The sequence below is a fragment of the Dasypus novemcinctus genome, chromosome 4 (assembly GCF_030445035.2).
Source record: "Dasypus novemcinctus isolate mDasNov1 chromosome 4, mDasNov1.1.hap2, whole genome shotgun sequence".
Taxonomy (NCBI): Eukaryota; Metazoa; Chordata; class Mammalia; order Cingulata; family Dasypodidae; genus Dasypus; species Dasypus novemcinctus.
The window spans coordinates 88970737-88995420 of NC_080676.1; the positions used below are offsets into that span (position 1 = coordinate 88970737).

A 24684-nucleotide genomic window follows, 5' to 3' on the forward strand; every position below is an offset into this window, starting at 1 on the left:
AATATATCTATCCTATGCCAGTACAATGCTGTTTTGACCACTGTGGCTTTGTAATATGTTTTAAAGCCAGGAAATGTGAGTCCTCCAACTTCATTCATCTTTTTCAAGATGTTTTTGGCTGTTTAGGGCCCCTTACACTTCCAAGTAAATTTGATAATTGGCTTTTCCATTTCTTTAAAGTAGACTGTTGGAATTTTTATCGAGATTGAGTTGCATCTTTAAATCAATTTAGGTAGAATTGACATCTGCATGATATTTAGTCTTCAACCTTGGACACGGAATGTACTTCCATTTATTTAAGCCTTCTTTGATTACTTTTAATAGTGTCTTAATAGTTTTCTGTGTGCAAGCCTTTTACATCCGTGTTTAAATTTAGTCCTAGATATTTGATACTTTTAGTTGCTATTGTAAATGGAATTTTAAAAATTGATTTCCTACTCAGATTGCTAGTATATAGAAACACTAGTGATTTTGATATTGTTTTTCACCACTTTGCTCTTCTGGTTCTATTAGCTTCATTGTAGATTTTTTTGGGCTTTCTATGTATAGGATTATGTCATTTGCAAATAGTGAAAGTTTTACTTCTTCCTTTCCGATTTGGATGCCTTTTATTTCTTTTCTCGCCTAACTGCTCTGGCTAGAACTTCCAGCACAATGTTGAATAACAGGGGTGACAGTGCGCATCATTGACTCAGATCTGAGAGGAAAGCTTTCATTCTTTCACCAATGAGTACAATGTTAGCTGTTGGGTTTTCATACATGCCTTTTATCATGTTGAGGAAGTTTACTTCCTAAAGAATTTTTGCTTCTAAGTCCTACAGCCTTTGATGAGGACTAGAAAGCTTTGGCAGAACTTGGATAAATTTATCAAGAAGTTGCCAACACTATGTTGCTTTTTCATTCTGAAAAGAACTTTGCCCTGATTTAGACAGAATGTAGAGTGTAACAAGACCTGTGTCAGGAGCATACAGCTGGAGATAGGAACTGGCCTAATGCCATATGCTCTTCCTCAGGAAGTAGCAGTCTTGCTGCAGAGTTGCCCTCACCCAAGTTAGGTTCAGCATTGATCAGTGCATTCATTGTTTTTGTTTGGCAGATTCTCCTACTCAACACAAACCTTCATTTGGTGGTCTGAGGGTACAAAATTTTTTATTTCTGAAGTTTGGTTGAAACATTTCAGAAAATATTTTGGTTGAAAGGAGTAACCAAGCTGCAATTGGTTTCTTGCCATATCTTCGTCAGTCAAGTTTGGCTTAAATTTTGGTCCTAGGTTCTCTCTATCCCTTGAATATGAGGTATTTTGTTATAATAGAGAGAGCATTGGACAGCAGTGAGGTTGTTACCTGAGTCCTAATCTTCACTGTTTATTAACTTGCAGGGTAAACGTTTATATGTCACTCCCCTACTTTCAGTCTGTCACAAGTTGAATTTCCTGGGAAACAGACTCTGAGACTCTCAGATTTGCCTACAGGACCTGGGAGGAATGAAGGCTGCAAGATTGGATAGGCGCTAGAACTTGATGGAACAATAGAGGCAAGGGGGCCAGCTTTGATACCTGTTGTCTCCCCCACTATACCAACCATTGAATGTACATTTTCCTGTCCCCCAGGATAAATGTGACCTGGGGAAAGGCAACTCCCTTCATTGAGAGCAATTCTCAGAGAAGGACTCCCACTGCTAACGTTAATACCAGCTGGGAAAATGAGTGCCTTACTCCTGAAGAAAGGATTTGAGGGAAGCAGATTTGGCCCAATGGATAAGGCGTCCACCTACCACATCGGAGGTCCGTGATTCAAACCCTGGGTCTCCTTGACCTGTGTGGAGCTGGCCCATGCGCAGTGCTGATGCGCTCAAAGAGTGCCCTGCCATGCAGGGGTGTCCCCGCGTAGGGGAGCCCCATGCACAAGGAGTGCACCCCGTAAGGAGAGCCACCCAGTGTGAAAGAAGGTGCAGCCTGCCCAAGAATGGCACCACATACACAGAAAGCTGACACAACAAGATGATGCAACAAAAAGAAATGCAGATTCCCGGTGCCACTGATAAGGATAGAAGCTGTCAAAGAAGAACACACAGCAAAAGGACACAGAGAGCAGACAACTGGAGGGGGGGTGGAGTGCAGGGAAGAGAGAGAAAAAAAGAAAGGATTTGAGCATTATACCACACTATAGGTCCTTAGTTTCATCCTAAATAAAGCAACTGGCTTTCTATTGGTCCAGCTAATGTCTATGTCAGTAATCTACTGTCACAGTGAGGCTGTGTAACAAAGACCCATAAACCTCAGGGGCATATGGAAATAAATATTTATTTAATCACAAATCTGTGGGATTAAGCTAATCTGGGTTGGGCTGGGTTTGATTAGGCTTGTTCACTTATCTGCTGTCAGCTGTAGTTTGGTTAGATGGTTCTGCTAACCTAAACTGGTCTGTATACGTGTCTGGGGGTCAGCCGGCTGTTGGCTGATCTAAGATAGCCTTGCTGGGATGACTTATAACTTGGATTGACTGATCCTCTATCAGAATAGCATTGGCATGTTCTCATGGTGACCACAGAGGCAAGAACAATCCTCATTGTGCAAGTCCAGTTCTAGCTTCTGCTTGTATCTCTTGTGCTAACATTTCATCGGCCAAAGCAGATGCATAGATGAGCTAAGAATCAAGAGGGTGATTCAACCCATTTACCCTAACAGGAAGCTGCAGAGCTATTAAGCTAAAGGCATAGTTAATGGGAGGGGTGAAGAATTGGGGACTTTTAAAAAAAATCGACTGCAATGCACAACTTCTTTCCATCTCAGCCATTCAATGGTTTTTGTGACTTCACAAATTAGGTAAATGTTAGTTACCTATTTTGGTTCTAACGAGGTACTTGAATTCCCTGAGGTCAGGGATCATGTCTTACTTATCTCTGAATCCTGCATCCAGCACAGAACCTGACCAGGAAACTAGCACTAAATATTTTGCTGTATGAACAAATGCAAAAATGAGTGCATACTAGGAGTCAAACATAGTAATTCCTAGGACAAGAAAAAATCTGGTTTGTAAAGTTTTGTATCAGAACATTAATTGTTAAGGGCATTTTAAAAATCAGTTTTTAAATTGAGTCTATTTTTAATTATTGTCTTTATCATAATCTTATTATTAATGACAAAGTAAAATATGCTCCTTGTTATAATTTAAATAATACAGATATGGATAGATTAAATAGTGAAAGTTTTCTTCTCACTTCTCCCCACTGCCATCCCATTCCCAGAGGCAACCACTGTTATCAGCTGTTTCCTTTCAGACCTGCTCCTAAGTATTACTATATACCCCAAGGATGCATTTTCTTTTTCTTTATTTCTTTTTAACAAAGAGTAAAGCCATACACTTTATTCTACTTCTCACTTTTTATACTCAAATAAGTACGGGGAAACACCGTGACTCTAGCAATTCGTTTTTTTTTTTTTTTAGGAGGCACTGGGGATGGAACCCGGGACCTTGTACATGCAAAAAAGGCAGTCAGCCACTGAGCTACACCTGCTTCTCTAGCAATCCTTTTAAAGTAACTTGCATTTTATTAATAACAACCACAATTTGCATTTGAAAAAGAAGTTTATATATGTATGAGGCATATGAGTTTCCATTTTGCAGACAGAGGTTGGTATTTGAGTAGTCTCTCAACTTCCACACCTTTGGATCAACTCCACAAAGCACTTTTATGACTGTGGGGAGGAAAACAGATTCTCTCCTCTGTCTTCATTTTGATCTCCTTGGGAGAAATAAAACTCCTTGTTAATATACATTTAACAATCCTAATCAAGTAATCCAAATTACTAGTTCAATTTTAATTGTCCCCTTCTTATCAGTAAAAGAATAATGGTCTATGGCACTCAAACTATAACCTCTGTATGTGAAAAATTGTGTTAGTTTCTACAGTATTACTATTCAGCTGGTAGCAATGTTGATAATAACTGATATGTTCTCTTCGTTAATATTTCCATTGTCCCATATTTATTAATTTTAATTTTTTCACATTAGTTTTTAATATAGGAATTATTTCACAGATGGAAGTTTAGATAGGCTGAGGGAAACATTATAGCCTGTATGGAAAGGAAAAAGTAAATATAGCTGTCCTTGGAAATGTTAAATTGCTTTCCAGACATGAGTTGGCATGTAAAGCCACAGTTACTTTGATTTTCAAGCTGCTCAGTAATTCAGCAATACCTTCAGGAACAATTCTGACTGAATTTTAGGGTCTGATGATTGACAAGGTAATAGTTAAAAGGCAAGGTTAAAAGCTTCCACAAATTCACTTACAATAATTACAATAATTTAAAAGACTTATATTATGAATAGCTTGACTTCATGTGGAGCCAAAATGAACCTGTGCCTAGGTTTGAGCAAAGACTTCTAAATTTCTCTCCATAGCAACAACATGATTTACTGAATTTCAGAAAGAATTCTATAATAGAAAAGAGGAATAGACACCGATTTTAGACTCAGAATTGTGTTTAATGGAAATAAGAAAACTCATTCAAAGTATCTGGGTCCAATCCCCTGGTGTACTGGGGTAATGACTGATTTCTTGGGTGAGTTAACAGTCTTCTTTCAAGGATGACTCAGCAATCTTCACTCTTGCATTGCTCCTTCTGACTCACTCTAACCAGGGTGGGCAGAGAGGGGGACCTTGATTATGTTCAGCAGAGTGGCTTTCAAAATTAGTGTATTTATTCATTTATTTCTATATTTATTCATGTTGGAAACTTTTGCTCAAACAAAATGTTAGTCAAATATGTAAAAGTCGTGACAGCTGGTCTGATTAAAGCAGGTGGAAGCCCAGAGGCTCTACCCACTCACTTCCCACCCATTTCTATCTTGTTACATCCAAACTTACCATGTTTCATTTGCCTTAAGATAATGAAAAACCCATGCGAGTGGTGGATGATGAGGACTTGGTAGACCAGCATCTCATCAGTGAGCTGAGGAAAGAGTATGGAATGACCTACAATGACTTCTTCATGGTGTTGACAGACGTGGACCTGAGAGTAAAGGTACCGGGTCCTGCTCTAGATGGTGGCGTTTCCATTCCTTAGAATTGTGACCCTGCGTTTTTTTTTTTTGGCAATGAGTATATTGAACACCTGAGTAAGTTTCACAAATTACTTCATAAACTGGAAGGTTTTGAAATGGCCCAAATATTCCAAGATTTCCTGCAGAATTCATGACCAGAAATGTGGTCTATGGAAAAGATTGGTATTTTAATTTTTTTCATTGCTAAAGCAAATACCAGCATACCACATTGCTGCAAGACCTTGCTGGGACCTTGAGTTTAACCTTGAGTTTCCATTTTCTCTTCTGGGACCTCCCCTTGGCCCCAGATTTTCCAAAAGGCCTCACCATTGGTCTCCACCATAGGTGGGGTAACCAGTAACTGCTGGGTACCATCCATTTATCATTAGCAAGGGGGTAGAATAATTATTAATAACAGTTTAAAAGGCAATCATATGAGGCAGAGCCTGCTCTTTCTGCCTAGAGGGGCCTGCACCAAATCTTAGTATTTCCATCTTTCCCATTTCTCAGCAAGCTCTGTTCTTCCCCCATTTCCCAAATAAAGTCTTTTTACTGGCCAATAAATAAATAAATAAATAAATAAATAAAGGAAATACTATGCAATGGGTTGGGTTAAATAATGGGAATTTATTGGTTCACAGTTTTGATGCTAAGAGAAGTCCAAAATAAAGGCATCATCAAGGTGATGCTTTCTCCCAGAAGACTTTGGTGTTCTAGAGGTGGCTGCTGGTGGTCCTTGGTCCTTGGTCCTTGACTGTTCTGTTTCATATCAATGAACATGGCAGCCCCTCCTTGCTTCTTTTTCTTCTGGGTTCTGCTGACTTTCAGCTTTTTCCCATGGCTTTCTCCTCTATGTGTCTACATTTCCTTCTGCTTATAAAGGACTTAGTGGTAGGATTAAGGCCCATCGTAATTAAGACCCCACCTGGGCCACACCTTAACCAAAGTAACCTCAACAAAGGGTCCTTTATACAAGGGTTCATGTCCACAGGAATGGATTGCTTAAGATCATGTTTTTCTGGGGTATGTAGCTCCAAACCACCACACGAATGGGTCTGACCAATTTCTCATGGTCCTACTATTTGACTCAGACTAAATTCTTCTTTAATATTAACATTGTATACCTATTACTTATTGAGCAGCTATGATGTGCCAGGCTTTGGGAATAAAAGGTGAAGAGTATTTGGCCTCTCCATTCAAGAAATGTACAGCATGCTTTGGAAAATCCTAGAAGTTTCTTCCTGATCCAATATGGGCAAGAACTGTAGGGTTCTATACATATTTTTTCCTTTTGCTTAGGGAAAAAGTTTCTGAATCATGAAAAACTGTCTTGTAGTCATAATAATAATGCCAACAAAAATAGCTATCTTTTTTGAGTGCTTTCCATGTGCTAGGCACTCTGCGCGACCATGTATAATTCTTGTCTCAAACCTTTAAGATAAATACCAGTATTATCTTTGTTTCATGGAGGAAAAAAGAGGCCCAGAGTGGTTAAATAACTTGCCCAAGTTCAGTCAGTTAGCATTTTATTTTAAACCCACACAGGCTGGCTCCAGAGCCCCCTGTCTTAACTGTCCTAGCACACTGATAGTATGTTAAACTCACAAGAGAGTCTTTAGGAAAAAGGTTGCCTGGACTATTCTACTTGTAGAATTTTTTCTGGATGTGGGAAATATCCCTTTAGTAATTCAGCACTCATGGCTGCATCTCTACTATGAGAAGTTGTACTAGATGATCTCTTAGGTCCATGCCAGCTATAACATTCTATAATTTGTTGAATTCTCATTGGGGTACAGCTCCAAGCTATAGCCTCCTGGCCCTCTAGTTTGTGCTGGTTATATTCAGCCCCAGAATTCATTCCAGACTGGTGTTGTAAGTCCAGACAGCTATGATCCAGGAAACTGAATTTCGCTGTCCTTAAATTGGATGCCAACTTATTTCTGAGAATGTGCAGCACATGCAACTTACTTTAACTGATGCTCACTCACCATACTCTCTGGCCATTAAGAATAATTCATGTAGACTCTAGGTGACCACAGGACAGACCTCATTATGATGGAAAATTACTCTTTTTGCTCAGGTCAGACTCCAGTGTGTCCTGGGTTAAATTCAGTGTTTCTCACTACCTCACTAGGTGTGTAGTGAACAGGAACTGGCTTAGTCCCACAAGAAGAGAAGTGAGTCTAGGATATGGCTGACGAAGACGTGGGCCCTTTTATATGAAAGGAGCACAGTTAAGAAGAATTCCTCTTGAAATGGGAAGTGGCAATTGTTTCATGGATTCAGAAGCTCAAAATATTAGCAAAATATTAGCAGAATACTAATGCAGGCTTATAAATCCAGGTTCTGATTTCCCCAGAGTGCCTATATTAGTCAGCTAAAGGGAGGTTGATGCAAAAATACCAGAAATCAGTTGGGTTTTATAAAGGGTATTTATTTGGGATAGAAGCTTACAGTTACCAGTCTATAAAGCATAAGTTACTTCCCTCACCAAAGTCTGTTGCCACGTGTTGGAGCAAGATGGCTGCCAGTCTCTAAGAGGGTTTAGGCTTCCTTTTCAGGCCCAGCTCCTTCTGGTTTCAGCTGTAGGCTGGTATAGGGCTCGTCTCTCTCCCCATGGCTTGTTTCTTCCCAGGCTTGGCTGCTCTGTTCTCTCCACAAGGTCAGTTGTAGACTATCAGGCTTTCTCTCTTCCCAGGGACTTTGCCGTGTCTATGGAGCTGTCTTTAGTCCTCTGTGTTCTTCTCCTGTGTATTTACTTCTGGTGACTCCAGCATCCAAACTCAAAACTCTCCTCTGCCGTGTCATTTTCTCTCTGAGTCCCCACCCACCAGGGGGTCAGGGACTCAACATCCTATGGATGTGGCCTAATCAAAACCCCAATCTTAATTTAATCAAGTAAAAGTGAAATCTCTGAATCTAATATGCCCAGAGGAACAGACCCGTTTACAAACACAATCTAATACCTATTTTTGGAATTCATAAACAATATCAAACTCCTACAGTACCCCTGATTTCTCCTAAGTTCTCTATCTTCTGAACAGAGGGAAGAAACTCATTTATACATTATATAACTCCTATTCTTTCTTGAACAGCAATACTATGAGGTGCCTATAGCAATGAAGTCTGTGTTCGATTTGATCGATACTTTCCAGTCCCGAATCAAAGACATGGAGAAGCAGAAGAGGGAGGGCATTGTTTGCAAGGAGGACAAGAAGCAGTCACTGGAGAACTTCCTATCCAGGTGTGTCACCTTTGGGCTCCCAGAGGGGGCAGGAGGGCATAAGTTCAGGGTGAGCAAATGGAAACGCCCTGGAAACACAGAGCCACATGTGTGTGCAGAGAGCAGTCTTTTCCTGGATTGGGTCCATCTCAGTTTCACAGCACGTTGGTGACCAGGCTCATCTCCTCCTGTAGGAAATGGCTCTGGGCATCAGGCTGGTGGGGTTAAGTTCCAGGCTTGACTTGATTAGTGACCTTGGGTGGGTCTTTTCTTTCTCTTCTGATCCTTGTTTTTGGCAAAAATACAGAATTCTGACCTTGGATGAGGGTTAATTTATTCAGTCGCTGAATTTGGAGAGCTTTGTATACAGCATTTTTATTTTACTAGTTCCAAACAGGGTTTGGCACACTGTTCTTGATTTTCTGCTTCCTTCCAACTCTGCATGGAACAATAACAGCCCAACTAGGACTTCAAAAGGGAAAAAAAAACGTCTTGACCCTGCTTCCTGATTTTCTGGAGAGTGTGCTTTACTGAAAACCACTCTACAGTAACCCCAGTGCTAGCAGGAAAGGAGTACACCCAGAGAAAAGTGTCAAATAATCACTCCACTTTCCTCTCTTCTCCTTTCCCCACACATGTTGGGTCATAGTTCTTCAGGACCTTGGGAGAAGCAAAGCTGGGAATGGTCCAACAGCAACAGATAAACTCACAGAGGCCTCAGCGTAAACACCCCGCAGACTGTACTGCGCAGCTCAGGGGCTTCACAAATGAGGCAAGCATCTGCTTGGAGGCTCATTGGGAAACACGTATCCCTGTGGGCAGAACTGCCTTACTCATGTCCATGAAAGCATATTATTCTCCATATGTGAGTCAGAGAGTCAAAAATTATGGGAATTCTAAGCAAGTAGTTTTGAATTCTTAGATTCAGGAGGCTTGTGCCTCTTAACACAAAGCATTGTGATATGGAAAGCATATGAGATTTATCATTGGTCCTGGTTTTGGTCATGTGACTTCTTAGCTGTGTTAACCCTGAGCTTTTCCAATTAGCCTTTCTTAAAATCTCTCACCTATCAAAGGAAAATAATGATAGCAAGTAGCCCTACCTCCACACCGGGGTTGCTATGATCACCGCATGTGTGCTTCTCTCTGTTGCTAAGCGCTCCACCTTCATTCCCTGGTTTAATGCTCACAACAATTTCATGTTCTAAATACTGTAACTATTGTCATATCACAGATCAGACAATTGAGGTTTTTTGGAGAGTAAGTAACTTTCTCACATCAGTTCTAGGATTCAATGGCTGCTAGACTATCTAACTCCCAATGTCCACTTTCTTATCCTACACTCTTTTGAAAATATAATGGGAATTAATTTAGTCCCAACCCAGAGGCCTGGAGTTTGAAGTGAAAGTAAATTCTCCTATAGCCACAGGATTTCAGTGCTGAAAGGAACCTGAGGTTCTTTCTCCATCCAACCTCTCCACGCAGTCCAGAATGGGAATGGAAGGCACATGCTTCCTAAGGACTGAAAGCAGAACCCAGCTTTGAGGCCTCCATCCTAGCTGAGAAAGGGCGCCAGAACTCTACCAGGCAGGTGCCTCTTTGATCTGCCCGGGGGACACTGAAACACCAACTTCTGATCCTCCAAATGGCACTGACTTAGGATATTAATGATAAGAGCTTTTTTGTGTGCGTGTTGTCCTTGAGGTGTTTTTCTTTCCTTTTTTAAGGCACAAACGATTATTTATAAGTTTACTTCTGATTTTAATAATTAGTTTTAACTATATTAAAGTTATAGATTAAAAACCTTAGTTTTAAACTTTTAAGTTCAGCTTATAAATGCTATTATTCTATTTATAATCTAGCAAATTTTAGCTATCATTTTTTAAAAGATTTATTTACTTTATATTTATTTTTTTTAATTTACCCCCTTCCCCAGAAGGTTCTCTGGTCTGTCTGCTTATTGTTTTTGCCTGCCTTCTCCAGGAGGCATTGGGAACTGAACCTGGGACCTCCCACATGGGAGGCAAGTGCCCAATGGCCTGAGCCACATCTGCTCCCCAAAGGCTGAAACATTGGCTGGCTTCTGGCATCTGCTTGCTATGGTGGGGGTGGAGTTTAGCTTGTTGTGACAGGTGCAGGTGTCTAGTCATCTTCTTTAGGAGGCACCAGGACCTGAACCTGGGACTTCCCATGTGGTAGACAGGCAACCAACTAGTTGAGCCACATCTACTTCCCTAAGCTATCACTTTTAAGGAGGCTAGAACCATGTTTGATCTTTCTTACAAACTTAGTAAATAACTTCATCATTTTGAACAGCAATTGTGCATTTAATATATTTCAATTTTAAATAAATCCACAAAACCTTTCTAAGTATGTAAGTAATCCATTGATTCAATAAACAAAACTTATACAGTGAATCTAAGGGTCTCTTAAATTTTTCAATAACTGTATAATCTTGGAAAGATTTCAGGTTAAAAGCACATCTAAACCAATCTTTCAGTTATACATTTTAATTTGTAGTTTCAAGGTAGTTATTCTATTAGGCCAAATTTTACATTTCACAAGAACATAAAACTATATAGATTTTTTTCTAAGAACACTTATTATTACTTTGGTTTTGGTTCTTTGAAAACTTTCTCTTCCTTGTTCTAAATCTTCCCATGACTGAAAGATTTACACTCACTTAGGAGAGGCAACCACCATTTCAGAAAACTGAGTTTGCTCACCTTCTAAAGAAAACAGTTAGCATTCAGTTCACTTATGTTACTTAAAATCAGGGATTCCCACCAGCCATGTTACCTGGAGCTTCAGATATCTAGAGGAATTCACCATTTCCAGGAGGAGACTCTTTTATACTCACTTTGTCATGGGTTTGAAAACTTGAAAGGGAAAGCTCATTTTTTCCACTCACAAAAGCTTACAGCTCTCATCCAGTTTGATCACTGGTTTGAATTTGACATTTCTTTGATTCTTAAGACACCCATGCATATTCTTTATCTAAAGTCTTTGAACTAGATAGGGGTCCTAAGATTTGTAAATATATTTTCATTCTAATGATGAAGACCTTTGGCCTGATGGGCTCTTATATGAATTACATATTTCAGGAACATAATTCTCTTATATCTATTTGGAACCATATATGATTAAAATTTGAATGTCTCCTGGCTCTGCCTGTCTTGTGGTCATAATTCATGAAATCACTCTGCTGACAATTAAAATTAATCTTAAGAAGAACCTTGAAGTAAAGTATTGCTGAAAGGAATGAATAAGACAGCCCTAACTTTGATTCCTGGCTTTTCTATTTAATAGCTGTGTGGTCTTGGGGTAATTACTTAACCTCTCTGGACTTATTTTTTTTCATTTTCAAAATGGAGATAAGTGAATCTATTTATGAGATTGTTGTGAAGGGAAAATTCAATACTAAAAGTAATATGCTTAGCCCAGGACCTAATACATAGTAAGTAATTAGCAAATGCTCGTTATTATAAGTATTAGGGCAGTTATTCAGATCCTAGTTAGTGAACTTTGTCATCAAGGGAGAGGTAAGAGAAGGAATCTTAAACACCCTAGAATTGAAGTTCAGGCCAAGAGAAATGTAAAAAGAAAAAAACTTTAAAAAGTTCTATGAATAAGCTCATATCCAAATGGGAATTTTCCTTCAAATGTGCTGAGTTGTTGGTTGGGTCTGTACAGCCTGGTTTTAGCTGACGAGACCCTGAAGCCAGCCTGGGTTTCGGGACACTCATTTGCTTCAGGCTATAATTACCTTTCCCTGAGAGAGAAGCCCCAAAGAATGCTATCAGTTCCCAAAAATGATTTGGGAATTCCAGCCAAGTGAAGTGAACACATGTGTAACTTGTAGCATTTTTCTTTGCTGAGAAGCTAAAGGGACAGAAAAGTGATTTGTCCAAAATACGGATCTGAGTCACATGCATATCTCTTGTCACGTCCTATGGAAGTGTTTTCCTCTAGTGTTGTGAGCGAGGGCCTTGCATCATGATGTGAACGTCTGCGTCTGTGGGAGAAAGACTTCTTACTTATGGGAAATGACCTCTCAGTTGTGTCTGTGACAGGGAGTCTCACATGCCACCCCACTCGGTCAGGACCACATTCAGTGGTGCACACAGGTAAACAAGCCAAAATATACCTCACCCAAAATAGCTCCCTCTGGACACTCTACAGCTCTGTGTGAGGCCAGGAAGGCTGGGCTGGTTTGGACGCTGGGGAGCCAATGCTGCTATGGCATGCCTCCCAAGGAAGCAGGGCAAAGCACAGGAGACTATGTTTGTGATCCGAAAACAGTTGCTGTTCCTTTCCCAAAAAACCTTGGACAGTCTCAGACTCTCATGCCAAACACATTCATCTCGCTGGCCTCAGTGGTGATTTTACTTTTTCTTTCCCTTTGAAGAAAAACAAGCTGAGGAAATGAATGTAATGTCACTGTAAGCAATTCTTGGCTGGCCTTGCAATAGGCATCCATTCTGAGGTTATGTTTCATCAGACTATCATTTTCTCTTGTTCACCCAAACCACTGTTCCCCCAAAGGCCTAATTTCTCTGGGGTTGAAAACTCTCATGTTCTCTCTGAGGCTAGAAGGAGAAAAAAACAAGGAGAGAAGCCATGAATAAAGTAAATTGGCTTCCAACTCCGTGAGTACAGTAGCACCCTATGGTCTCCTGTCACTGAAGGTAGAAAGCAAAATCCCTCTCCAGTGATTGTGAAGTTGGCGACACCACTGCGCACTGGATACACATCCTCATACCCTCCTGGGGATCCTGACAGCAGCAAAGAACATCAGCATCCTTAAGGGTGGTAGACTAGGGAAGTTCTTCATCTAGAAGCCTGAGACTAACATCGGCATTGTCCATGTCTGTGCCAGTATGGACACCTTACATCGATAGGTTTTAGAGTTTAATTCTTTTAATGGTAGATATTGCTGTTTTTAATTCTGAAGAAAAGAGAAAACTGAGACTTAGGTAAACTGAGTGACATACTCAAGGACACCCTAAATTTATCAGTGACAAAATTCAACCTTGTTTCCTGGCTGCAAGACAAAAGCACTTTCTACTACTCTACCATTCTGGAGCTGTAGGAACACAAATCAAATTTACCAGATACTCTAAAAACCAATGGCTCTAGATTTAGCCTCAGTCCATTTCATAGGGATTCTCCATAAGAGTTAGTTCTTACTGACGATTATAAGGTACATTTTAGAACCCACATTTGCCTCTGGAAGAACCACTGGCCATTGAGGAAGGTACAAAAGAACCCTCTTTGACCCTCTGAGCCACTCTTCCATTACCTCCTTCCTGTTACTGCCATCTTAAAATTCAGTTCTCTTTTTCTACTCTATTTCCTGTCCATTTTTCATTTCTTAGCTTCCTCACAACCCTTAGGGATCTCTACTAGAACTTGAAGTCTCTTCAGTTCTCTTCTGGTTCCTTATTTCTGTTGCCACAGCTTAAGATATAGTTTTGGCCAGCCTTCAATGCATCTGAGAGCTTTACCTCTCCCCAAGTGACCTTGTCAGGCACGGTGACCACAGACCATGCCTCACATCCCACACAAATGCAAAAGTAGGCAAGACTGTGAGGTTACAACAGAAAAAGTCTTTCAGGAAGTGTGGTAATGCAGTTTAATGGACTGGAGAAGCTATGGAAGATTTCCAAGGGTCAGTGATTTTTATTCTGGGCATGAGAAAAACAACAGGCAGTCAAAGTTCCTGTGCTTTCTTACACTGGCCATTATTGTTTGAAGCTGTAAGAGTGGCCTTCTGCTTGTTTTCCAGGTTCCGATGGAGGAGGCGGTTGCTGGTGATCTCTGCTCCTAATGATGAAGACTGGGCCTATTCACAGCAGCTCTCTGCCCTCAGTGGTCAGGCATGCAATTTTGGTGAGTGGGAAGCCACGTCATGACTGTTACCCTCAGACCACTCACCTCCTGGTCAATTCTAAAATGGGACATAAAAGGTTAGATTATCCAAATATTCCTCAGTTCAGTCTGAAGATTCCCAGACACAGACTCAATTATATTGAGTATAAAGTTGCTTTCAGCCTCAAGCTTTAGTCAACTGGGCATATATGTATTTTCACAATAGTCTCCCCTCTCAGCCTTCACTGAAGTATTTGAAAATATCTGCTGCTTTAATTTTAGTGATTTGTATTATTTGTCCTCTTCTTTGTTTTTAAGGCTTGTCTCAAGATCATAAAAGGGTTCCATTTTATTCACTTAGGTATCAGTTTAAATGTCTCATAAAATAGAAATAATTTGGGGAATTAATATATTAATTAAGGTACACTAAACTATATTGTCATGCCCTTGAAAAAGATTTTAATCCATAAGTGAGCAACAAGAAGATAGCAAGATCTGATCTGTTAAACAGAACTTTACTTTTAAGACAAACAGGTCAAAGGTGAATAAAATTTACTAATTTTTTTGTGTTGACTTGCTCAGCATTTTGAAAACGAATATATGCTTTATTTACCAAACATTATTATCATAGTGGTCTTGAAAGAGCTACCATGGTTTTGAATATGGATATATAGAAAGGAAAATACAAATACACAGTACATAAAACTTATTACTAAGTTCAATGTTGAAACAAGGAGGTTTTAAAATCCAATTTTAAAAGTGGAAATTACAACTGAAATCTAATTTCAGATATGCCTCTGCAGTAAGAATTTTGATAAGAGCCACTGGAGGAAAAAAAGTAGCTAAGGCCACAGATTTTAAAAATCCTTAACTAGAACATAGATGAATTAGCATTATTTTGATCCTTCTGTTAGGAAGAAGAATCATCTATTAGTTATAAAAATGTGCTTGATTTAAAAAAAAAACTGTGTGTGTGTGGGGGAGTAAATTTTATAAAGCATTAGCAGAGCCTGGGGCCTTGCTATGACCCAGTACTTATAAATTATAAATACATTTCAATTTTAGGATACAAAATAACTTAAATGAAGGCAGAAAACAAGCTCTTAACAGTAAGAATTAGAAAATGTGTTACTATTTATTTATATTTATCATGATTGTTAATTTAAGACCTATGTCAACATATATAAGATTCAATTATGCTAGTATTCTCAGGAATTTTTTTTCCCAGAGCCCCGAAACAACCTTTATTATTTGTCTGTTCGTGTTGTAGCACTAAAAAAATACAGCCAATCTGAAACATGAAGGCATTAAAATTATATCTTTTGGTGCTAGAAAGATTCAAATAACTTGAGCACATGTCAGGAGGCATGTAGAGCTATAGATTTAACAGTAACCCAAAGAGCCACTCCACCAAAAAATGTATAACTATGCACTCATTACCTATACCCTCACATCCATCATTATCCTCATATCAGTCACTATCTGTACCCTCACATTCATACCACCTTCCCATCCTTATCACCCCAAAACTGCCCAGCCCCAGGTGCGATGCACATTTTAAGATTAATCGAGGAAGCAAACAACAAATGAAAATTTCCAGACCTTTCTTAGTAATGTCTCCATGATGATTGACTTTCTTTGTTTCAACCTGTAAAACCTTTAATAGGGAGGCTGACCTGAGATTGGTTACATCTCTGGCCTCCCCCCAGTGAATAAGCCATTTTTCCTTCCTAACCTAGTTTGGTGTGACTGTCTATTCTGCTGAGCCAAGGACCACCCGATCCCCTCTGGTGTTTGCTTAAGCTTCATTCTCAGTTTCTTTGCCATCAAAAACAGAAAAGGTGAGGGACAGGGTGTGAGGAGGACTGAGGGAATATGGTAGAATAGGAAGCTCTGGAAATCAGTCCCTCCATCAAAACAGCTATTGAACTGGTAACAATTGAACTGTCTGAATCAACCACTTTGAAACTCTGGAGTTTAGGGGAACAACACTGAGCAGGAGGAACAGGAGGAAGAGGCAGGGAAATTGCCATAAAAACCAGTGACTTTCACCCATTCACACTCCTGTAATGGCTACCATCACCCTCCCTTCCTCTACTCCCTGCCCTCCCCCCACAGCTCTGTGGTTGGCAGCAGTGGAGACTGGAGCTCTGGCTTCTGGCTCAGTTTGCTGGTGCCAGGGTGGGACATAAAGAACTAGCCCTCCAAATTCTAAGGATGTAACATCTGATCCCAGATCTCTACCTTTGATCAGCTAATTCAGACAGCTGGGGGCCAGCTCTGAGGGTAGTCATTATTCCAACACCCTTGGGGCAAAGGTGGTAGAGGAATCCTAAGACCATAACCTTTTTCAAGGGTATTGAAAACAGTAAAAGGATGCATTAACCAGGAAAGTGCTGAATTAAGAAAATGTAGATTCAAAAGCCACAGAAGTAATCCCTTGGTGCCAGGAGGGCTCATCCCCAGGAGTCATGTCCCATGCTGGGGGGAAGGTAATGCATTTACATGCTGAGTTTAGCTTAGAGAGTGGCCACATTTGAACAACATGGAGGCTCCTAGGAGGTAACTCTTAGGCACCCTACAACTCTGGGCCTAGTTGAAATTTCAAGCACACAGGCTCATAAGCATAGTCATTAGCATCAAGGGCCCATCATTGGACCATCCTTCTTCACTGGTCTTTGCCCTTGTACTTGGGGTATTGTCACTTCTCCACTGGGAAGTGTGACAGAGTTTCCCAGAATGGGAACTCAGCTCTCCCTCAGTTCTCATGTGAAACTCTACCCCATATGTCAATACCCAATGAACATAATGAATATATCTATATACCCTATATGTATGCCATGGAGAACTCCCTCCCACCCATGAGAGTGTGAACCACAACATAAACTAAAATCCGTGCCATGTAACAACACTCCCAAATGTACCCATCAAATGCAATGAATGCATCACACCAATGAAAGAAGTCAATGTGGGAGGAGTGGGGAGTGGGGCACATGGGGACCTCCCATATCATTTAATGTAACATTTTGTGTGATCCAAAAAAAAGATAATATAAAAATGAAGGAAAAAAAAGCCATAGAAGAAGCTCCTAGTGTCCTTGCTGGCCCTTCCCCCACCCCATCCACAACAAAGGGTGGAGTCAGCTTTTGTTTCCATTGTGGGCCCCTAAACCCTGAACCAGAGGGAGCAGAGTGGCCCCTGTGTACATACTGGAGTACATGTATGTCATGCCAGCCTATCAGGTGAAAGTTTCTCAGGAATATTTTAAATTATTGATAGTCAACAAAGGTGTGAAAAAGAAAGAAATCAGTGAACTGGTGTAGCTCAGTGGTTTGAGTGCTTGTTCCCCTTTGTACAAGGGCCCAGGTTCAATCCCAGGTACCTCCTTTGGGAAAAAAAAGACTAAAGTAAAATAAGAAAGAAATTCTTAGCACAGTTAATTACACTTCACAATAAGATTATGAATAAAATCGTGTTTTGTTAATTTTCTAAAGCCCCCTTTTGGAGCAGTTTTTAGATGATGCTTCATTTAAAAAAAAAAAAAGATTTATTTCTGTATTTATTTTTAAATTTGAACTAATTTTTTTGTCTTTATTTTTTTAATATTACATTCAAAAAATATGAGGACCTCATATACCCCCACTCCCCTCACCCTACTCCTCCCCCCATAACAACAATCTCCTCCATCATCATGAGACATTCATTACATTTGGTGAATACATTTCTGAGCACCGCTGTACCTCATGGTCAGTGGTCAACATCATAGCCCACACTCTCCCACAGTCCACCCAGTGGGCCATGGGAGGACATACAATGTCCAGAAACTGTCCCTGCAGCACCACCCAGGACAACCCCAAGTCCTGAAAATGCCCCCACATCTCATCTCTTCCTCCCACTCTCTACCCCCAGCAGCCACCATGGCCACTTTCTCCACACTAATGCCACATTTTCTTCGATTACTAATCACAATAGTTCATGAATAGGATATCAGTAAATCCACTCTAATCCATTCTCTATTCCTCCATCCTGTGGACCCTAGAATGGTTTATTTATTTATTTCTCTCCTCTCCCCACCTCCCCGCGCCAGTTGTCTGTTCTCTGTATCTATTTGCTGTATGTTCTTCTTTGTCCGCTTCTGTTGTTGTCAGTGGAACTGGGAATCTGTGTTTCTTTTTGTTGCGTCATCTTGGTGTGTCAGCTCTCTGTGTGTGCAGGGCCATTCCTGGGCAGGCTGAACTTTCTTTCAAGCTGGGCAGCTCTCCTTACGGGGTGCACTCCTTGTGCATGGGGGTCCCGTATGTGGGGACACCCCTGCATGGCAGGGCACTCCTTGAGTGCATCAGCACTGTGTGTGTGCCAGCTCCACATGAGTCAAGGAGGCCCAGGGTTTGAACTATGGACCTCCCGTGTGGTAAACAGATGCCCTAACCACTGGGCCAAGTCTGCTTCCCTGATGCTTCATTTTTAATCTCTGCACACAGCCCCTGTATCATATCAATGTAAGCAAAACCTTTTGTAATAGACAGGAAATGTGAAAAAGTCATGTTTTCCAGGATTAATTAAATTCATGGTCTTCTCTTTTAAAAACATGACTTGCCAGCATTTAGGAAAGAATATATCACTTCTCTAGAAGAAGAGTAAGGGCAAAAAACTTTTCTTTTGAGTAGCATTTTGCCTAGATTTCTGGATTTTAGCTTCTCCTTAAAGGAGCCCTCCCATGGCAGCTTTCAGTTTTCTCCCCTGGACAATAAACACCATCAATATTCACATTATTAGCTCCAAGTATTACCCTCACTAGGCTGGAACTTTGTCTAAAACCATGAAATCTTGATAATGATTATTTGACAACCCCCTAGTCCTTCTATTTTCTTTCTCCTGAATTTTTTCATGTGTGCTTCATCTTCAAAAGAATTCCAACAAGCTGCCAAGGCACGACCTTCCCTCCTTTCCTGAAACTTTAGCTGAGGATATGAAAGCAAGATGTGCTTGCCTAACCCTTTCCCCTTTGATTCCCTTAAATAAGCTATAAGAATCTGCCCTTTAAGCCAACAAACTTTTGTACATAGCAGTCAAAACTATTTCTTTAACAATCATAATGGATGCAGTCTGCAGTCTTTTCTCTGAAAGTTTTAAGTTATCCATAAAAGCTGACTTTTTTCAGAATGCTAATCAGCTTAGAACATCCGATATTTTAATGTTCCAATGACTTCATTTTTGTTGTCACTTAAGAGCAAATTCTTCTACTTTGATATCAAAAAAAAAAAAAAAATCCAACCCTGTTGTTAATCCTAAAATCTGTAATTGGCATTTTTCAAGGTTTAAAAAACATTTTATTTTCTCTTACGGAAAAAAATTTTTAAACGGATTATTCTACTTCATCAGATTATGTACTATATTCTTTTAAAATTTAGGATATTTTTCATTGTCAGCCCTTAGGTCCTTGGAAGTAAAACATGATTCATAATCTGTACCCTAATTCAATGGTTTTCTTTTCTTTCAGGTCTGCGCCACATAACCATTTTGAAGCTTTTAGGCGTTGGAGAGGAAGTTGGGGGTGTTTTAGAATTGTTTCCAATTAATGGTAATGTATTATTTTAAAACAGTACAAAGTTGTGTTAAATTCAATTAAGTTGTATTAAGCTATATGCAAGCAGTGGCTGTACTTCAAAGTGTATTTCAAAGTTCACTGACTCCTCCTCCACCTTATTGAAGTGTGAGTGTTTGTATGTGTGCACAGTATATATATATAGGGGAAGGGAGATGGAAAATGATGACTAATACCGGTTTGCATATGAAATCATTTAAGAATGACAGTAAAATACCCATTTTCTTAACTAACATGCTTTTTTGTCTGTATAGGGTTTTATGGTTTACAAAGCATTTCCATCTACATTATTTCTAACAACAGTTTTATGAGGCACATAGGTCATATCTCATTTGTTCCCTTTCAACACATGAGGACATAAACTGAGGGGCTCAGAGAAGCCAAAAGAAAATGATTAGTGACTGAAGGTTTCATAAAATCAAATCCAGTCCTTCCTACCAAGACCAAGCTCTTTACAAGAGATAAAGTTTGTAAAATACCTTGCACAAAGATGGGTAGAATACTCCCCCCTGCACCCTCCCCAAGCATTAGCTCCCTTTCCCCTTCCCCTTTCTTCTTTTCACTAGTCATTATAGTTTAAATGCATTTATCTTGATCTTATGTAATTCGAATTTTTTTGACCTTTGACAATGAAATATTCCTTTTGCTACAAAGATGACTGTCAAAAGGAAAACTAATTGCAAAGAAGTAACTAAGCTAATTGGAAATAATTTTAGAAATATAAACAATAGGATCCTTGTCAGTGACAAATTTTAAAGAAATAGATCTTCCCAGGATTAAACTATGGGACTGGTTTTACATTTTGTAATGTTTCTATAAAAGAGAGATCATGTGTCCCAGAGTTTGACACTAATAATGTTGTGGAAAAGCAGGGACATTTTAATTTCTGTAGAAAAAATACCAGCCTTCTTTAATTGTATTTTGATATATAGAGAACAGACTGGTGGGTCTTTTCTTTATTCTGACAGTGATTTCCTCTCACTTTGATGTTTTCCTGAGCTCTGATTCTTTCGTCCACTAACAACAACTATTCCCATCCTATTATAGGGAGCTCTGTTGTTGAGCGAGAAGACGTACCTGCGCATTTGGTGAAAGACATACGTAACTATTTTCAAGTGAGCCCTGAATACTTCTCGATGCTTCTAGTTGGAAAAGATGGGAATGTCAAATCCTGGTATCCTTCCCCAATGTGGTCCATGGTGATCGTGTATGATTTAATTGACTCGATGCAACTGCGGAGACAGGAAATGGCCATTCAGCAGTCACTGGGAATGCGCTGCCCAGAAGATGAGTATGCAGGCTACGGTTACCATAGTTACCACCAAGGATACCAGGATGGTTACCAGGATGACTACCGTCATCATGAGAGTTACCACCATGGATACCCTTATTGAACAGAAATATGTAACCTTAGCCCCAGCCAGTTTCCCCTGCAGCTGCTAAAGCCACATGTGGTCAGTTACAAAAAAGTTCTTCCACACTGCCTACATTCCCTGCCTTTTTCTTTCAGTGTTCTTTCAAGATTAAATAAAGAGCAAACTTTTGCCTACTCATGAGTTGTTATTGGAGCTTTAAAGCCTAAAGATGTTTAAAAGAATTATTTCTCTAACTGGAGGAGATCTGGTGCTAAATAATTGTACTGAAATGGTTCTTATTTTTCAGTTCTTACCAGTGAACATTATTTGGTAGACAAAAGACCGTAAAGTAAGTGTTGTTATACCTCTATTTTACTTTTTTAAAAGTTTTAATTGGTAAGTGAAAGCTATGATTGCTGGAGAAAATTAATCAAAGAATCGTGGCTCAGATATTTTTAAGAAAGATGAATGAGAGAACCAATAACTTCTTAACACTTTTTTGAAATATCAGTCTAAAAATGACTAAGATAGCTCTGTCTTGTATTGTGAGTTTCTTTTGATGAAGCTTGATACCACAGGAGTCCAGTGATATTGGCCATCAAAAGCTAGGGAAAGCACCAAGAACAGCTTTGTTGTCATAACCACTTCCTGCCCAGTTTCTGTTACCTTAAGTGTCTCTTCAGAGATAGATCAGAAGCTGAGAATAGAAATCCCTAAATCCTCACCAGAATCTAGCACTGCAGCCAAAAGCGATACTACCTAAGGTCTAGCAGGGAGCCATGTAATCCTGGCATGGAAAATCTGGACTGCTCACAGTTCTTTCCTGCACTGATTTGCTAATAGGTCTATGACCATACAGGTATCTTGTGAAAAAAATTATTACAAAGTAGGAGGTGGTATCCAGGGTTTCTTTTTGTTTTCAAAAGCAAATGTTGCCAAGTTATAATGGATAAAATTGTGAAAGGGTAAAATCCTTGTCTTAGAAAAGAAACATTTTTCTTTTACATATGACATTTTACAATTTTTTCACACTAAATTTCTTCCCTCTTATCCTTTCTCCTTCCCTTCCTCTCCTTTACTTTCCTCCCTCTTCTTTTCTTCCCTTTTTTTTCCCCCTTTTCAACCAATATTTACCAGGTCCCTCTATAAACTGGTCCTTAGGCAGTCAGACAGATGCCCAGCATTTAGCATTTTTTTAAAAGATTTTTTTTTTAAATTATTTCTCTCTCCTTACACCCCTGCACCCCCACCCTGTTATCTGCTCTCTGTGTCCGCTTGCATTCTTGTCAGTGGCACCAGGAATCTGTGTCTCTTTTTGTTGTGTCATCTTGCTGCATCAGCTCTCCAGGTGTGTGACACCACTCCTGGGCAGGCTGTGCTTTTTCGCATGGAGCAGCTCTCCTTGTGGGGGTGCACTCCTTGCACATGGGGCTTCCCTATGGGGGGACACCCCTGTGTGGCATGGCAGTCCTTGCACTCCTCAGCACTGTGCATGGACCAGCTCATCACATGGGTGAGGAGGCCCTGGGTTTGAACCCTGGACCTCCCACGTGGTAGGCAAACGCTTTATCAGTTGAGCCAAATCTGCTTCCCAGTATATAACATTTTGACAACACCAGCCTCTATCAAAAACGGGGATTTAAATTTTTTGCCACTGCTATTAACTAATTCCCCAAATAACCTTTCAATTGATTATTAACTCTAATTAGTTTAGGTAATCACTGCTTTTAAGCCACATGCCAGTATTTGCTTTTAGCTTATCTATGCCTATTGCCTTTACATCGTTTGGACTTGGTTATGAATAAATATAGTAAAAGGGGAAACGGACTTGGCCCAGTGGTTAGGGCATCCGTCTACCACATGGGAGGTCCGCGGTTCAAACCCCGGGCCTCCTTGACCCGTGTGGAGCTGGCCCATGCGCAGTGCTGATGCGTGCAAGGAGTGCGCCTGTAAGGAGAGCCGCCCAGCGCGAAGGAGAGTGCAGCCTGCCCAGGAATGGTGCCGCCCACACTTCCCGTGCCGCTGACGACAACAGAAGCGGACAAAGAAACAAGACACAGCAAATAGACACAGAGAACAGACAACCGGGGGAGGGGGGGAATTAAATTAAATAAATAAATCTTTAAAAATAAATAAATATATATATATATATATATATATATATATATAGTAAAAGTTGAATTTGGAGCTAAAAGAAATACTTTTTTTCACCCTTCATTCTCCACAAAGACCATTCATTCTCATCCCTGTTTTATAGGCAGCCAAGGTCCAAAAGGTTTGTGACTTTAGAAGCAGGTCTCTTACTGTGTAAATTGTGGCCCCACCCCACCCTGTCCTAGGGCAAAGAGCTTTCTTTCTCTGTGTCTGGAAGGTACCATGTCCGTGAAAATGATGGAAGCCTCACTTTTGGGACCTGCTCAGACCTCATGCTATGCATTTTTCAGTTGGCTGGTTCACATTTGCGACCCTCCCAGACCCTATGTGTTTCTTCATTTGACTAGTTCTGATTTGTGTCCTTTTGCTGTAATCATAAGTATAGCACTTTCCTGTGTTCTGTGAATTCTAGTAAATTTTCAAATCTGGGGGAGTCTTTGGGAACCTCCAAATTGGTAGTTAGTTGGTCAGAATTGAGGGTGATCCTGGAGCCTGCTGATTTGGGGTGGTGTCTGAAGTGAGGACAGTCTTGTGGGGACTATGACCTTGGACTCTGTCCTCTAACCCTGCAGTCTGGAAAACTCATCACAACCCCTCTGATATCCAGAAGCTTGGACAAACTGGGCAGACTGCAGAGACCTTAAATATTAGTATTTTCCATCTCTAAAGCACAAGAATGGTTCTCCTTCTCCCAGTCCATGGGTTGACACATGTGCCAAGGGGCTGGGCCACGGGGGAGGGTGTAGGAAGATGATTTAAGTAGCTGGCCTAAAACTGACCCTGCAAAAACTTTTCTTTGGCTTTCTTCCTCCCCATTAGCATCCTTTCCTTCTCTTGGCCCTCTTCCCATGATCTTTTGTGGCTCTCAGACAGCTACAACTGATTAGGTATAACTGAAAGGCTAAAAGTGCCAACCATTCCAAGGATATTTACAATTCAAAAGGAGATCCTTGAAAAAGGAAGGAGGTAGGGAACATCTTGACAAAACATTGCTGGAAGATTGTCAGTCACTATTCTAAGAAAGCTTCATTTTCCTTCCCTGAAAATGTTAGAGCCAGAGTTAATTCCTCCTGTAGGCTTCACCATCATTCAATTTCTGTCTCCTTCAGCCCTCTTTCCTATCCTTGGTTTGCTTCTTGACCTGAAGTGTTTTGGAAAAGCTGAATTAGAATAGGGTAAGTAGAAGCAGGAATGTGTCCAAATTTGGCAAGACCTGGTCTGGAATAGTTGAAAACCTTGACAGGAAAAGAGTCATTTGGTCATTCTAGTTCTTGATTCTGAATACTAACTTGTAGGGTAGACTCAAATTATATGATGACTCAAACATTTATTGTATTTCTACTATTTTCTGTGTACTCAGCTAGAAACTGGGAACATAAAAATGAAAAAGACATTTCCATGTACAGAAGTTCACAGACTAGTCGAGGACAG

The 24684-nt window shown here is 40.2% G+C and overlaps 1 protein-coding gene across 1 annotated transcript in view; it reads left to right on the forward strand.

The window, feature by feature from the left end:
• Positions 1 to 21293, forward strand: part of CCDC80 (coiled-coil domain containing 80) — a 40851-nt gene extending 19558 nt beyond the window's left edge. Inside the window, exons 4-8 of the mRNA XM_023583815.3 lie at positions 4890 to 5026; positions 8141 to 8289; positions 14057 to 14160; positions 19640 to 19720; positions 20792 to 21293. Coding sequence (XP_023439583.2) covers positions 4890 to 5026; positions 8141 to 8289; positions 14057 to 14160; positions 19640 to 19720; positions 20792 to 21138 — 818 coding nt within the window. The 3' untranslated portion in view covers positions 21139 to 21293. The remainder of the gene's footprint in view (positions 1 to 4889; positions 5027 to 8140; positions 8290 to 14056; positions 14161 to 19639; positions 19721 to 20791) is intronic.
• The last annotated feature ends 3391 nt before the right edge of the window (positions 21294 to 24684 follow it).